The 13816-nt window shown below is 33.5% G+C and overlaps 1 protein-coding gene across 1 annotated transcript in view; it reads left to right on the top strand.

Moving 5' to 3' along the window:
- Window positions 1-9569, top strand: part of LOC145298563 (U6 snRNA-associated Sm-like protein LSm4) — a 45543-nt gene extending 35974 nt beyond the window's left edge. Inside the window, exons 4-5 of the mRNA XM_080144328.1 lie at window positions 1676-1850; window positions 9437-9569. Of these exons, the coding sequence (XP_080000454.1) occupies window positions 1676-1850; window positions 9437-9546 (285 nt within the window). The 3' untranslated portion in view covers window positions 9547-9569. The remainder of the gene's footprint in view (window positions 1-1675; window positions 1851-9436) is intronic.
- The last annotated feature ends 4247 nt before the right edge of the window (window positions 9570-13816 follow it).

The raw sequence follows: 13816 nt of genomic DNA on the forward strand, positions 1-13816 counted from the left end.
TTTGTGTGATCATGCCCATTTATTTGTATATTCTAAAGTTAAAAAGTTCCTACTTTTCCAAGGAGCCTGTATGGGAAGTATTCAAAATGAACATAATTATGATTGTTTCTGCACTACGAAACAGATACTGTCAAAACAATCTAACCAGAGTTTTATGAGTAACACATTGGTCACATTTTTCTAGTATGTATGTGTGTGTGTGTGTGTATATGTATATATATATATATATATATATATATATATATATATATATATATATATATATATATATATACACACACACACACACACTATTATATGAAAGGAACTTTGTCACTGTGGGTGTGTGTAAGTTTGTTTCCTATGGACTCCCAAAACGGCTTGGCTGATTTTTATTAAATTTCACACTGTTTTCTATGTATTTGACAGTGTTCTTAGATAGGTTTTGTATCGGAATGTTTTCAATAAGTATTGATAATAATAAAAAAAAAAATCCGATGAAAGAATGAACAGATGATTTTGACCAAAGTTAAGACCTTACACAGTCTAATATTACAAGTGCATTTGAGAAGTTTTTTTTACCACACAAGCAGAAAGGCCTGGCATATAAAATTAACAGTAGGTTCTCTGATATGACAGAGGCTCGTTAAAAATGAATCTTTCTATTTAGAGCACAATTGAACCATGCTATTCGACTTTTGCATTTTAAACTTTAATTTAAGCCATTATATATATATATATACAAATAATAAAATCAACAGACAGTTCTCTACAGTGACTACAATGTATTGTGGAATAAGTCACTGCAGAGAGGCATATGAAGCTTTCTCCTTGTGCACCGTGATGGGTCCCCAACTAGAGCAGGTGATCAATCAATTTGATTGGAAAATGGGTGGTTTGACCGATTTCGATGATAATAAAAATATTGGAAGCGTGAAACATTCGTTGATTATTATTCAATTCTGAGCAATGTTGAGTTTTCCTGCTAGTATATATATATATATATATATATAATAAATCTCCGAAACAGCTACATCGGAGGCAACTGGGGATCCCCGTTTTTCTATGAAAAAAAAAATTTTTTTTAGTTAAGGTTTTCTTTTTTTTTTATTATATAGTTGAATTCTTTAATAATTCTAGACTTTTGAGAAGTCGGCTTATGCGAATGCTAAATTTATTTAACAATTTCAGTTAATTTTTTTTTTTTCATCTGTATATAGTTGAATTATCTTTTGTAATTGTAAACTTTTTAGATGTTGGATTATATTGGTGCTAATCTGCAATAGGTTAAACTTAGTTGGTTTTTTTTTCCCGGGAATTTAAACTGCTTCTTTATTCTTTATTTTTATATTTTTTTTTACTCAAATCTTCTTTAGATTTTATATATATATATATATAAATAAAGAAAAAGAGAGGAATAGTTTTAATTGGAATAAGAACTCATGAAATATAATGAAATTATTTAACAAATTTGTGAATGGAAAAGAAAATTGTTTATTATAGAGTTATCATGATATCAGAATTTTAACTTTGATAAGTAATATATTAACATTGTTGGTAAATGGACCCAAAGATTATATGCCATCTGACAGCTTCCAAATAGTTCATTTTTTTGTGAGGTATGTCTTAAAATATTGCAAGTATTGAAACTAACCATAGAAACTATCATTATCTACTATTTTTCTGGTAATTTCAGGATGGTGACCGTTTCTGGCGGATGCCTGAGTGCTATATCCGAGGCAGCACCATAAAGTATTTGCGTATTCCAGACGAAGTTATTGATATGGTGAAGGAAGAAGTTGTAATGAAGAACAAAGGACGAGGAGAAATGAAGGGCCGAGGGGGACCTCAGCGAGGACGAGGGGGCAGAGGTAAGTTACAACTCGACTGAATATATATATATATATATATATATATATATATATATATATATATAATTATTTTTTTTTTTTTTTCGCATGGGTATTATTGGCTTTTTTTTCTGTCCCTTCGCAAAACTCAGTCATGTACTGCAAAGCCAAAAACAATTTTCCTCTACAAAACAACTGAACTCCATGAATAAATATTTAAATATAAAAAGGACTTAAAACATTTTAAAAAATTAATGAATTCGGCCTTAAATAACTCAAAAAGGGTTAATTTTCTTTTAAACAAAATAACGAAACATATATTCTATTTTTCCAATCATGTTAATGCCTAACGTGGATCCATAAAAAAGAAAAACAAAATAATGCTGATATCTGCACGTCATATTTTATATAAATCTCGCCTGTCTGTTTAAATGTATGTATGTATGTATGTACATCTGCCTAAGACTTTCGACAGAGGTGACGGATTTTCATGAGATCGGTATCATTTTAAAGCTCTACCCTTCAGACGACAAATATCGAAAAATTGGCCAAAAACATTAATTCCTTCACCCTCAACTGGCCACTTTTCTACAGGGAGGGGTCGCTTTTTTCGCCGATATTTTCGAAAGTCGTGCCTTCTTTTCGATTGTCTAGCCTTAATTTAAACCTACGTCACTTCTAGTTTGGTGATGGCCGTAACAGCAAAGATCACTTTTTATTTTTTTCACTTTCTTTTCCTCCTTAGCGGTACGGGTTCGATCCTGCCTGCCTACTACCACTTTTTCTTTTTCTTTTTTTCTTAACACATACCTCTAAACACCTGGGCAACGCCGAGCACCCAGGCTAGTCTCTCTTAATTAAGAACTGCTTTTTTCTTTTGCCTTTTACATTCTTTTAAAATTATTTTGTAAAAAGACATTATTTATCCCATCAACTACTTTTTCGCTTTTTTTCCCTTCTCATTGGTTTTTATTTTTTGTCTCCCTTATCCTCTCCCTCCTCCTCTCCTTTTTTTCTTCGTGTTTCTTGTTTAACCTGTTTCTTTTTTTTTTCGTCTTCTTTGCCGTTTTCTCATTTTTTTGTTTTTCGTTTCTTTCTCCTTTTTCTTTTTGCTTTCAGTTCCTTTTTCTTTCCCTTTTTCTTTTCCTTTTTCTTTTCCTTCTCCCTTTTCTTTTTCTTCCTTCTTCTTTTCCCCCCTTTTTACTTTTTTTTCTCATTTTACTTCATCCTCTTCTCTTTCCCTTTCCTTCCTTTTTCTTTCCACCTCCCTTTTCTTCTCCTTTCCTCCTCCGTTTTATATATTTCTCTGCTACTCCTCCCCCCCCTCCTCTTGTCATTCTCTCTTTTTCTCTTTCTCTCCCTTCTTCATATATCTTCAGTATATTTTTACTATTTCTTCTCCTCTCGGCTGATGAATGTTCCTTGTTGACACTCATTATCGGAATCCATTTTATTATTTGCTCAACTAATGGCCCGCCATTGTTTGGCTGTTGAATTTAGTGTCAGTCTTTCCGTCTTGCTTTATATGTATACATTAAACTAAAAACCCAGAAAGCAAAAAAAAAAAAATAAATAAAATTCCTTTGCTTTAGAAAATACTCGCTGACCTCCTCTTCCAACGCAAACAGGTGAATCACTTTATTTGCCACAATTAATTGTCTTATTAAAAAAAAATTAAACTCCTACTTGGTTGCTTCATTCTAATTGGTCGCTTCATTGTTTATTCAATGTAAGGGAAAACCGTCCATCATTCTTTTGGCTCAAAGTCTCCAAACATTTCTCATTATCATCATCATCATCAGTTTAACATCTGTGTTTCTGGAGCTATCTTATAATGCTGTCTGAAGACATCACTTCCTGAGTTAGATGCACCAAACATTAAAAAATTTATTTATGAAAATTATACAAAGCTTAAAGTCTAAAAAATCATCTTTAAAAACCAATATTTCATAAGATACCGGGTGTTGCAATCTCTAGCCTTGACTAAACAAATATGGCTTTGTGATTTAGCAGTCATCTTATACAACCGATATATGAAAAATTTATTAAAATTTGCTCCAATTTTGTACCTCGTCTTATCTGACGGTCGCCTTATTCGCCGAAATATAAATAAAATAGGCACAAGGTCATATGAATAATATAATAAATATAAATGAAACCAGCACACGGACATTCAAATGTGTGGGGAAGGGGGCGGTTATGATGAACCCTTTATTTACTTCATGGGGGTAGCGTACTCTTGTTCCGTCAGCCATGACTATATAGAGGTCCTAAGTAATTCGCAATTGTATTTTTCGGTTGCCCACACCAAGGATTGAACCTTCAACCTTCAGGAGAATATCACTTTTTACAATCGATTTTTCCAAGTACTCTAACCACTGCGCTACAATTGTAAAAAGTGATATTCTCCACAAAGATTGAAAGTTCAATCTTCAGTGTGGGTGACCGAAAAATAAAATTGCGAATTACTTAGGACCTCTATTCAGTCATAGCTGACGAAACAAGGGCACGCTACCCTCGTGAAGTAAATAAAGGGTTCCGTTTGAAATTCCGTCCAAATTCCCGAGTTTGACAGAAACATTTCTGAGTTTATCAAGATTACACCTGAAGAAGGTCGGAGGTTATATTGACTGAAATGTTGTGAAAATCACACTCAAGATGAGAACAGTAGTCCAATGAATCCAAATAATACGAATAACCAATCCTCATCTCAAAAATTCAGAAACGTCAGGATTGATTCTATAATAATAATACATACACAATCTGCATCAATTAAAATATTGTGTTTAAGCATATTGTACGATTGAGCATAGCTGGGCGTCCACCTCGTATATATGTATTATATATATGTATACTCATACGCGTACATTGCTCTTTATTATAGAGTGTATGATGATTCGGGTACAGTTTGGCAAGATAATGAGGATTTGAGACAATTTATCTTTTTCTTTTTTTTTTTTTTTTTGTTTGTTTTGTCTGCTGTAAATATAATTCAAAGAGAAAATGGGTGTATCTAGATTCCATGACTACCAGTCTTTTAGCTTCTGACAAAGTCTCCAAGGAATCTAATGGGAATTTCTTATTTTCTCCAAAAACTGGTTTCATCCATTTATCATTCCCCCACCCCTCCCACCTCGGAATTCCGCTTAAAAAAGAACATTTTATTTTATTAAAATTTTATCTTTTTAAGCGAGGGGAGGTGTTAGCAAAACAGCTCACTAGAATCCAAAATTAAATAAATTAAAGAAAGAGTTGTATGTTCAGTAGGGTGGAGTTGTATGTTCTACAGGGTGGAACGATAAAATTGTCACCCTAAAGAAAAGAACACTATAGCTTTATTTTAAAACTTTTATTGAAAAAAATCAATTCAGGTAACTTGATTATGTAGTCGAGCTGACATCTATTCAATGTATCCGCCTTCAGCCTCAATCACCATCTCAATACGGGTCTGGAACTGGGAGCATGTCTTTTCCACAAGCGCCGGCAGAAGCAATCAGGCTAGCTTTGGTGTTGTGGGAGGTCATGTTGGTGATGCTCTCGACGTATAACCAAACAAAGTAGTCTAGCAGGTTCAGATTGGGAAAGGAGGTGGGGCAAAGAGAAGGATACAAAGTCGTAGCACTCCTTCTGAAACCAAGCATAGATCTCTTTGGACTTGTGGGCCAGTGCAGAGCCCTACTGCCACACCCAGGGTCTGCCAGCAGCTGCCTGATTACACCAAGGGATCATCGCACTCTTCAGCACATCCAGGTACACCTTGATGTTGAATTTCAAGCCAACTTCAAAGATGTGAGGTGGCATGATGTGGCCTTTTTTTTTTTTCACATGGAGGTCACCACTTATCAAGGCCCAGAAGCCACTCGGAGATAAGGGTTATTGTGTGTACAGTAATCAATGGGATAGTATTGTAGTAATAGTTAGTATTGGAGATTTGATAAAGTGTCATTACTTAAGGAGGCGGTTCATCAGGAATTTGTTTGTGTTGGACTTGAAGACATCCAAGTTGAAGTCGGGAGGGAAACAGGCAAGTGGCAGAGAGTTCCACAGGTGTGCAGTTCTCAGAAAGAAGCTTTGCTCATGGAATCTACGTTTTGATTTAGGCACGGATAAAGAGTGGGGAAAATTATTGACAGTGGTTTCAGCTAGTAGGATGTTTTTCGTGAAAAATTGGCGAGGGGGGGGACCAGAGAATGGAGCTCAGACGAGCACTTGCCATGGAAGTAACGATAAAACAAAGACAGGCTCGCAACGTCTCTTCTGTGGGAGAGAGGTTGCAGGGAAGAGAAAAAGGCATCCCCCACCAAGCCACAAAGTCTATTTTGTATTCTGTCAAGGCAGGATAGGCTGTGTTTTTAGCAGCTCCTGCCCAGATGTGGCAGTAGTACTCCATCCTTGGACGTACTTGGCTTTTATATAGATATAGATTGCATTATTAGTGAGATATCTTCTGGAGCGGTAGAAGGATCCCACCATTTTCCCAGCAACCTTGGCCACAAACTTGATGTATGTGTTCCATTTCAGATCAGGAGTAAAGGTCAAACCCAGAAGCTTATCAAAACATGGGGCCTCCCCTAGACGAGAGCCATTCATTTCAATTGATGCCTGATGGCGATCAGAGCGTTTATGATGTAATGATAGGAGCTTGGTCTTAGATGCATTAAAGGTAACCAGCCACCTCTTCCCCCACTGTACCACGCGCTCAAGATCTGAGGAGAGAGAATCAGAAAGAACATTGCCATTTACAGCCTTTGATGTGTTGCCATAGATAGTCGTGTCATCAGCATAGATGTCAACGAATGATTTTAGTATGTGTTTTGGGAGATCATTGATGTAGATCAAGAAGAGAGTTGGGCCCAGGATGGGCCCCTGAGGGACTTCAGCATTAATACTGTGGGCCTCTGATTTCTGCCCATCAACCACTACTCTTATGAGCCTATCGGAGAGAAATGATTTAATGATTGAGAAAACATTTCCAGTAATACCGTAGCTGGAAATCTTGTGAAGTAGGCCTTTATGCCAAACCTTATCGAAGGCCTTTGCTATGTCAATCGCAATTGCCCTAGAAATGAAGCCTTTGTCGAGAGATTCGCTAATCCTATGAGATATAACCGTTAGCACATCTGCTGTACATCTTGCAGAACGGAAACCATATTGCATGTCACTAAGAAGGTTATTCCTGCTGAGGTGGTTGACTACTTCTCTATTCAATATGGATTCCAGCAACACTCATGACACACAAGAGACTTATTGGTCTGTCCTGAGAGGGAGATGACTTATCACCTGAATTCTTAAATACAGGGCATACTGATGAGGTTTTCCAGGGTGTTGGAAAGCACTTCTCTTTAAGGCAACGCTTAAACAGTTTGGTAAGTATGGGGGCAAGTTCTGGTCGAAGCTTTTTCAACACTATAATTGGAATGCCATCAGGGCCAGTTGCTTTACTGGAATCAAGGTTCTTGATTAGCTTGGCGACCTCACACACAGATATGTGTATGTTACCTAGCGTGTTGTGTGTTATAGGAAGAAATACTGGGAGTTGATGGCCTTCGTCGCATAGGGTAGAATTTGCTGCAAAGTTCTTGGCAAATAGTTTGGCCTTATTGGATGCTAATGAGATGACCTCTGGTCCATTGATAATGGTTGGGATAGAACGCCCGCTTCTGTTCAGGATCCTATTTGCTATTTGCCAGAACTGGTGGGAACCAAGCCGCTGCTCAGCTACTTTGGATTTAACGGATTGAGCATATAACTCTTGCATTTCTTATTACTCTTTTACATGGTTGCTGGCGGTCCTGAAAGCAGCTTTAGTCTCAGTGCATCTATTACGTTGGTAGCTATGGAAAAAGTGATTTCTGTGCGCGATGGCAGAAGCACATTCAGGAGAGAACCATGGCTGGCTGTTAGGTTTTTGTTGGAATTTTTTGGATTGTATGAATTGGTCTATGCCTACAAGTAATTATTCGGTCAGGTCTGATACTATAGAGGACACTTCCTTTTTAAACATGGAATGGAGAGGTAGATCAGATAGGAATGTACGGAAGCTATCCCAGTCTGTATACAGTACGGTGGAGAGGTATGTTTGTAGACTTATTATATTTCATTTTTATTTTAACTGATACAACGGAGTGGTCAGAGGATCCCAGAGGAGATAGAACGGCACATGAGCAAAGCTCAGGTGAAGTGGAGAGAAAAAGGTCTAGAAGGCTTGCTACTGACCGGTAGTATCGGGCACACGGGTGGGCTCGCGAACAATCTGAGTGAGGTCATAGGCAATGGCAAAATCATGACAGAACCTCCCCTCATCATCAGTCTTATTTGAGTGGGTCAGCCATTCTACATTATGGACATTAAAGTCACCGCAAATGTGAATGTTAGCTGCGGGATGAGCAGACAGGATGTGGTCAATTTTCTCCGATATACTCTTAAAGATAGTAACTCCGCTGTGGTGGGGGCGATAGAGGGCAAATATAAATGCGGTGGTGTAAGCAAGTGCAACCCGGAAGCACATATAAGGTAAATTAGAGTCTTCTCTGGAGATATCCCTGCCACACGGGAAGACATCTTTAATGTAGGCACATATTCCATGCCCATGGCGATCTTGGGGGTCAGATTTAGATGTTAAGTTAGAGTATCCTTTAATTATGAACTCATCTAGGGAGATGGTCGGACTTATTCCAGTTTCGCTTAGAAAGAATATGTCCGGTTTCGTCTCCTGTAATTGGGTTTCAATCTCTGGAAGGTTGGAACGTAGACCTCAGACGCTTAGATTCCTCGAGGTAGAACCTTCGAGCTTCACCTTATAATTATGTTCCAATAATGGGAATTGGAAACCATACCAAAGACCATAACCGTGACTGAAAACTTTGTTTTCATCACCCTGGGCACATTCCTGTTATTCGTGACAATCCAGTGTTGCATTTTGAGGCTACTGATAATGGTCCTGTTGCATAACCTGGATCGGCAGAGAGCATGAGTTGTACATCGGCACATCTACAATTTTGCTCGTTGAACATTGTGTCACTTTCAGACATGATAGAAGGCTCCTATCACTCTTGGGATTTGTACACAATTGGCCAACATAAAAAAGAAAACCGGTTTTCATCAAATGGAAATGGAATCATGTTGTCTTTTCTAGGGTGAGAATTTTATCGTTTCACCCTGTATTTTTTTTTTTTTTAAATAATATCATAAAGAGACAGTTGAAGGGCTGAGCAAAAATAAGACGTAAAAAAAAAAAAAAAAGTAGATGCAAAAAGGAAATAAGGTTTTTGTTTTTTCGTTAATTTGTTACTTATCCAGAATCTGACCAAAGTTCGCATAGGTATCTTCCAGCATCGTTATGTAAGCAGCTGCTACCGAAACAAGACAAACTTTTCTACTCCCTTTTATTTTGAGGAATTACATTAACCATAACACGAAGATGAAGAAAAGAAAAAAGAAAAAAAAACTCCCGGATCGGACGTCCTACTCTGTTTGAAATTTTTCATTTAAATTTTATTTATAAAATAACTATCTTCAAAAAGTCTTCTGATTTCATTTATAATTAATTAGCTTTGATGTTATTGAAAAAAAAATGTCTTATTTTTTTTATTTTTAAATCTTTTCAGGCACTTTTGGTGGTCGTGGTGGCCGTGGTGGAAGCAATACAGGTGGTGGTGGAGGAGGCCGTGGCGGCGGCGGTGGCGGTCAACGACCAGGGAAAGGTCGTGGTGACTAGCTTTGTTTAAAACAAAAAATAAATGTTCTTTCAATCTACCCCAATTCCAGTGACAAAAATCTTGCGTCACTCTTTAAAGTATAAAGACGCAAGTCATTGAAAGAGACCCGGATGTTGCAGGATTTTTTTTTTTTGATTAAAAATAAATTTAATTTTTACTGTAAAAAAGAAAAGAAAAAAAAATTTTAAATTAAAAAAAAAAAAATTTTTTTTAAATTTTTTTTGTGAAAAAAAACAAAAAAACAAAACAAAACAAAGACAATCTTTTCTTTTCTCTTTTTCTTGCAAGTAGCAAGATGCTGACTGCTTCAGTATAAACTCTCAATTCATCCCATCATGTTATTTTTTATTTATTTTTTTTATTTTTTAACATTTAAAAAAAAAGAGAAAAATTTAAGATCATACGGTTTGCCACTTCCTTCTGCAACAATCATCTGCTCTGGTCTGAGACAATCGTTGAGATTAAGTTACAAAAAGAAAAATGGAAAAAAAAAAAGGAAGAGGAAGAAAGCAAAAAATAGAGATGTCTTTAATTTTTTGTGCTCAGAATAATTGTAACTCATTGTTATGATGATATACCATATTTATTATTTGAAACAAGGGATACAGTTTAAAAAATAATATTTTGTTATTCCATGGAGTTTCATGAAATGGCACTTATCCTAAGAGAAAAAACAACAACAGGTTGAACTAATATATATATATATATATATATATACACACACACACACACATACACCAGGTAAAAGGTATGCAAGAGTGATAACTAATGAATTTAACGAGGTTATTGAGAGTACTCAATTACAGAAGAGCAAGATATATTTTTGTTTATATAAACAAAAAATATGTTGCTCTTCTTTTATTGAGCACTCTCAAAAACCTCGTTAAATTCATTAGTTATCACTCTTGAATACCTATTCTATAGCTTTACTGGTAATTTAAAATCAACGATTATTTATTACTTGATTATAACTACCAGTAGTGGAAGGTTTTGTTTTAAAAAAAAAAAAATCAAAGGAATCGTTTTTGGCATTGGAAAACAGGCACAAATTTTTCCGATATTGATACCTCACAAAGTTTTGATAGTTCTGATTCCAGATTCCAATCAATTGTCTCCAAAACTTAGATCAACACGATAGCATTACTTGACCAATCTCTAACATTTGATCTCTGATCTTCCTGCAATATGAATAGAAATTGCAAATCATGTTTGAAGGAGGAAATATCAGATTATGAATAAAAAAAAATGATTAAAAATATAATTTAAATGTAGTTTTATGAATTAATCATTTGCTTTGTTATTTTCAGCTCAATTGCTATTAATATATTTTTATAACTTATTACCAAGTTTGAATTGCGTATGGAGCACTGGTGAAGTAAATACAAAATATATAATGTTTGTATACTTATATACATATATATATAATGTTTGTATACTTATATACATATATATATGTTTGTATGCTTATATACATATATATAATGTTTGTATGCTTATATACATATATATAATGTTTGTATACTTATATACATATATATATAATGTTTGTATACTTATATACATATATATATAATGTTTGTATACTTATATACATATATATATAATGTTTGTATACTTATATACATATATATATAATGTTTGTATACTTATATACATATATATATAATGTTTGTATACTTATATACATATATATATAATGTTTGTATACTTATATACATATATATATAATGTTTGTATACTTATATACATATATATATATAATGTTTGTATACTTATATACATATATATATGTTTGTATACTTATATGCATATATAATGTTTGTATACTTATATGCATATATAATGTTTGTATACTTATATACATATATAATGTTTGTATACTTATATACATATATATAATGTTTGTATACTTATATACATATATATAATGTTTGTATACTTATATACATATATATAATGTTTGTATACTTATATACATATATATATATATAATGTTTGTATACTTATGTACATAGATATATATATATATATATATATATATATATATATATATATATAATGTTTTTATACTTATATATATATGTTTTTATACTTATACATATACATAATGTTTGTATACTTATATATATAATGTTTGTATACTTATGTGTGTGTGTGTGTATATATATATAATGTTTGTATACTTATGTGTGTGTGTATATATATAATTGTAATCTTATATATATAATGTTTGTAACCTTATATATATATATATAATGTTTGTAATCTTGTATATATATATATATATATATATATATATATATATATATAATGTTTGTAATCATATATATTATTTAATTTATCTTTTTTCTATTTACAAAATTTTAATTAAGGTTTTCTCTTTTCATTCTTATGTAGTTAAATTCTGTTTCAATATTGAAGACTCTTGCAAAATCGGCTTATGCAAATGCTAAGTGTATTTCTATTTAACAATTTTAGTAAAGGCTTTTTTTTCTTCATCCTTATATAAATGAATTCTCTTTGGTCATTATAAACATTTTAAAAGTCGGATTATGCAGGTGCTAAGTCTGCGATAGGTTAAAGTTAATATATTTTTTTCCATCCGGGAATTTAAACTGCATTCTTTATTTTTATTTTTGCATTTTTTTTATTCAAAGCTTCTTTAGACTATATATATATATATATAGTCTAATCTAAAGAAGCTATATTTGTATACTTATATATATATATATATATATATATATATATATATATATATATATATATAAGTATACAAACATTATTTATCAAAGTTCTTCGTATTGAGAACTTTTGAAAAGTATTGCTTTCAAGTTTATCAATATATTTGGAGATATATATATATATATATATATATGTTTACATCAATTTTCATGGGAATCAAACTTCAGAGGGAAGTATGTATATACAACAGAAGTAATCTGGAGCAAAAAGCTAGATCTGTTATTTGGAATGTTTTTGTTCTTGCTTTTTAAGGAAGGTGGTGTTTGATCAACACTGCTGGGGAGGCATCATATACCATTTTGTTTTTAAATCTCTGAAACAGTTTTTCATGGTAAACTGATGATCCTTGAAATAGGATTAGCTTGCATTCTTGGAAGCAAAACAATATATTGATCGCAAGAGAATAATTGACTTAGAAGCAAAATAGTTTTCCAACAAAGTATGCGGGATTGAAATTTTTCTTTTTAATATTGGAAAAACTTTCAAGACATATATGTATATATATATATATATATATATATATAAAAGAAATTTTGTGTGTGTTTGTAAAAGTTCATTCAATTCCCTGTGGACTCCTAAATGGCTGAACCGATTTAAAAAAAAAAAAATTCACACAAATTTACTTTGTGTCTGGCAGTATTCTTAGATAGGTTTTGTATCGGAATGTCTCTGATAGGTATTAGTAATTGCAAAAATTGGATGAAAGAACGAATAGATAGAAAATCAATATAGTTATGGGTTGCACATTTCAGATCTACAGGTTTAGCACTTAAGAAAAAGTCACCCTAAACCTTTAAAGTGCTCAAACACCAGACTATATTTGAGCTGTGAGACTTTCCGTTACTCAGTCTCCTACACGTTAAGCTCACAAAAATACTTGGCCTTTTAATTATCTGATCAAACAGTCAGAAGAATTCTACACACTGATATGCAATTTCATCCATACAAATTAATGAGTGCGACTTGGAAGATCGCATGTCCAAATGTGAGATATTTCTGCTGCACTCTGTATATGGGGGGGGGGGTGAAAATAGAAGATTGGGAAAAGCATTGCTGAGAAAAAGAAATGTTTTCTCTCAGTGAAATTACAATCGTTTTAAAACAATTGTCTTTTCAGAATGTTGAATATATGATGGGAAAAAAAAGCAAATTTGCACAATTTTTTTTTTTCTTTTCTTACAAAGAAGTCCCCACTTATCAAGGCCTGAGAGCCACTCGAGGATAAAGGTTAATGAGTGTACGGTAGTCAATGAGAAAATATCGTAGTAATCATTGGTAGTGGAAATTTCGTAAATTGAATTACTTAAGGGAACAGCTCATCAAGAACTTGTTTACGTTGGACTTGAAGATGACCATATTGTAAGTCAGTTGGAAAGCAGGAAAACAGAACAGTTCCATATGCGCGCAGTTCTAAGAAAGAAGCTTTGTTCATGGAATCTACCTTTAGGCTTAAGCACAATGAGGAGAAATTATTGATAGTGGTTTCAGCTAGTGTTTTTCATGAAAATCAGACCAAAAAGGACCATA

Source organism: Euprymna scolopes, chromosome 2 (assembly GCF_053919585.1).
Source record: "Euprymna scolopes isolate OS-2025 chromosome 2, ASM5391958v1, whole genome shotgun sequence".
Classification (NCBI taxonomy): Eukaryota; Metazoa; Mollusca; class Cephalopoda; order Sepiida; family Sepiolidae; genus Euprymna; species Euprymna scolopes.